This window comes from Colobus angolensis, unplaced genomic scaffold (genome assembly GCF_000951035.1).
Source record: "Colobus angolensis palliatus isolate OR3802 unplaced genomic scaffold, Cang.pa_1.0 Scaffold50, whole genome shotgun sequence".
Lineage (NCBI taxonomy): Eukaryota > Metazoa > Chordata > Mammalia > Primates > Cercopithecidae > Colobus > Colobus angolensis.
The window spans coordinates 5,305,396-5,308,005 of record NW_012118488.1 but is presented as its reverse complement, the minus strand read 5'-3'; the positions used below and the strand labels follow the sequence as shown (position 1 = coordinate 5,308,005).

The 2,610-nt window shown below is 43.9% G+C and overlaps 1 protein-coding gene across 8 annotated transcripts in view; it reads right to left on the bottom strand.

The window, feature by feature from the left end:
- Window positions 1-1,139: 1,139 nt before the first annotated feature.
- The window catches only part of LOC105524636 (nucleoside diphosphate kinase B), an 18,906-nt gene continuing 17,435 nt past the window's right edge, over window positions 1,140-2,610 (bottom strand). For all 8 annotated transcript variants that reach the window (XM_011959992.1, XM_011959991.1, XM_011959988.1 and 5 more), the window contains one exon: window positions 1,140-1,397. In XM_011959992.1, the coding sequence (XP_011815382.1) occupies window positions 1,280-1,397 (118 nt within the window). In that variant the 3' untranslated portion in view covers window positions 1,140-1,279. The remainder of the gene's footprint in view (window positions 1,398-2,610) is intronic.

The following is a 2,610-nucleotide window of genomic DNA, read 5'->3' as shown; positions in this document are numbered from 1 at the left end:
GTGAGCCGAAATCGGGCCACTGCACTCCAGCCTGGGTAACAGAGCAAGACTCCATCTAAAAAAAAAAAAAAAGCATAGGATTGTCATATATAGGAGTGACATTTAGCTTTTACCTTTTTTTATAGGAAATATACATTTATAATTGATTCCAGGTGATAGTGCTACAAATGATTTGTATTGACAGGTGCTATTAACATTTTACAACTGTTCCAATCCAGCAAAATTAACCTCAAAAGCAGGGAATATGCCTCTAGTAACCACTCACTGCATCTGGCCCAGGAAACCAGCAGGAAGAGATGTCTCATCCCAGGGAAAAAAAAATAAAGGCGTAGGGTTGCAGAAATATGTACCAACTATAGGCCAAGCGCTAGGTTAGCTGTATATACATAATTTCATTAATCTTGCATTACAGTGGTAGGCATGCCCATTTCACAGATGTCTTTAGGCTTCCACTTCCTAATAAGTAACTTGCCCAATCTGTAATCAGCAGATATATAAATCTAGAGTATTTGCCTAGTCTGTATGTTTCACTCCAAGTTTCAACAAATCTTTCTTACAGGTGGCCAGGTGCAGTAGCTCACACTTGTAATCCCAGCTACTCGGGAGGCTGAGGCTCAAGAACCACTTGACCAGTTAGGCTTCAGCCCAGGAGATGAAGGTTGCAGTGAGCTGAGATCACACCACTGCAGTCCAGCCTGGGCGACAAAGCGAGACTCTGTCTCAAATAAATAAATAAATAAATAGGCCATGCGCGGTGGCTCACACCTGTAATCCCAGCACTTTGGGAGGCCAAAGTGGGCAGATCCCCTGAGATTGGGAGTTCAAGACCAGCCTGACCAACATGGAGAAATCCCGTCTCTACTAAAAATACAAAATTAGCAAGGTGTGGTGGTGCATGCCTGTAATCCCAGCTAATCAGGAGGCTGAGACAGGAGAATCGCTTGAACCCAGGAGGCGGAGGTTGCGGTGAGCCAAGATCATGCCACTGCACTCCAGCCTGGGCAACAAGAGCGAAACTCCGTCAGGATCAGATAGATCATTCTTTGACAAGCAGGATTTAGATGTAGATAATGCTACTACAGCCAGGGAACCAAGTCACTTCTTTCAGCTCAGTATCAAATAAGCGCAAGGAGACAGTATCCAGCTTCCAAAAACTTTATTGGCAAATATGCTCTATAAAAGAATGATCAATCCTGTTGCTTCTAAGTCAGTGGAATGAAGAGCTGTGTCCAGGGACACACCACGCCGTACTGAAGGAGACTGCTGCTATGTCCACCTCTTATTCATAGACCCAGTCATGAGCACAGGACTTGTAGTCAACCAGTTCTTCAGGCTTAAACCATAGGCTGATTTCTTTTTCAGCACTTTTTACTGAGTCACTGCCATGAATGATGTTCCTAAGAAAGAAAACAATTACTAGTTGTCATGTTTTAAAGTGCAAAAGTCTGTTTAATGGGTACCACAACGGATAGCCACTCCAGACTTTTTCAGCCATATTGCCACTTGAAGCAGCAGACCAATTTATACCCCCAAAGCATTTCCTGTTAAAAGCAGCTATACAACTGTAAAGGTGCTTGATTCAAAACATTCCTTGTTTCAACTGTAGTACGCTTCCAAGTCTGGACTCCCCATCAAAAGAGTGCTTGTACCCCAAGATTGCTGATGACATAAAACACTCCTCCTCAAATTTTGGAAAATACAGTAATATTCAAACCCACTCCAGATCAACATCCCAACTAGATATGATGCATGCGTCATCATAGGCCAGCTCTGCTGCATTTTCTTATAACACTGATTTGCAAAGCCCAACCATGACATAACACTGCTTATTAATAACAATCCCTTTATTCCACTTGAACCTCACAAGTTTGTAAAGGTTTTGAACAGATTGTGTAGAGGTGAGGGAAATCAAAAGGTTAAATGACACACCCGTGGACAAAATACTCATGGATATGGCTAGAACGCTTCCCTTCTCCACACCTAGCATTTTCTGCTGTGCTGCACAGGAACTACCACATACGGCTCCCTTGTCTTGCTTAAAATTAAGTAACCTAGGGAAGAAGCTATGTGTGAAAACTGTTTTGTTTTGTTTTTTGAGACAGAGTTTCGCTCTTGTTGCCCAGGCTGGAGTGCAGTGGCGAGATCTTAGCTCAATGTAGCTTCCACCTCCCGGGTTCAAGCAATTCTTCACCTCAGCCTCCTGAGTAGCTAGGATTACAGGCATGCACTACCGTGCCTGCCTAATTTTTTATTTGTAGTAGAGACGGGGTTCATGTTGGCCAGGCTCCAGGCTGGTCTCAAACTCCTGACCTCAGGTCATACACCCGCCTCGGCCTCCCAAAGTGCTGGGATTACAGGCGTAAGTGTGGCCTGAAAGCTTTTATACAATGATAATCACCACCTAATTTAAGAGTTTGGGCCAGGCATGGCCTGAGCTTTTATACAATGATATACCCAGCCTGAAAGTTTTTATACAATGATAATCACCAACTAATTTAAAAAGTTCAGGCCAAGTGCGGTGGCTCATGTCTGTAATCCCAGCACCTTGGGAGGCCAAGACAGGCGGATCACCTGAGGTCAGGAGTTCAAAACTAGCCTGGCCAACGTGGT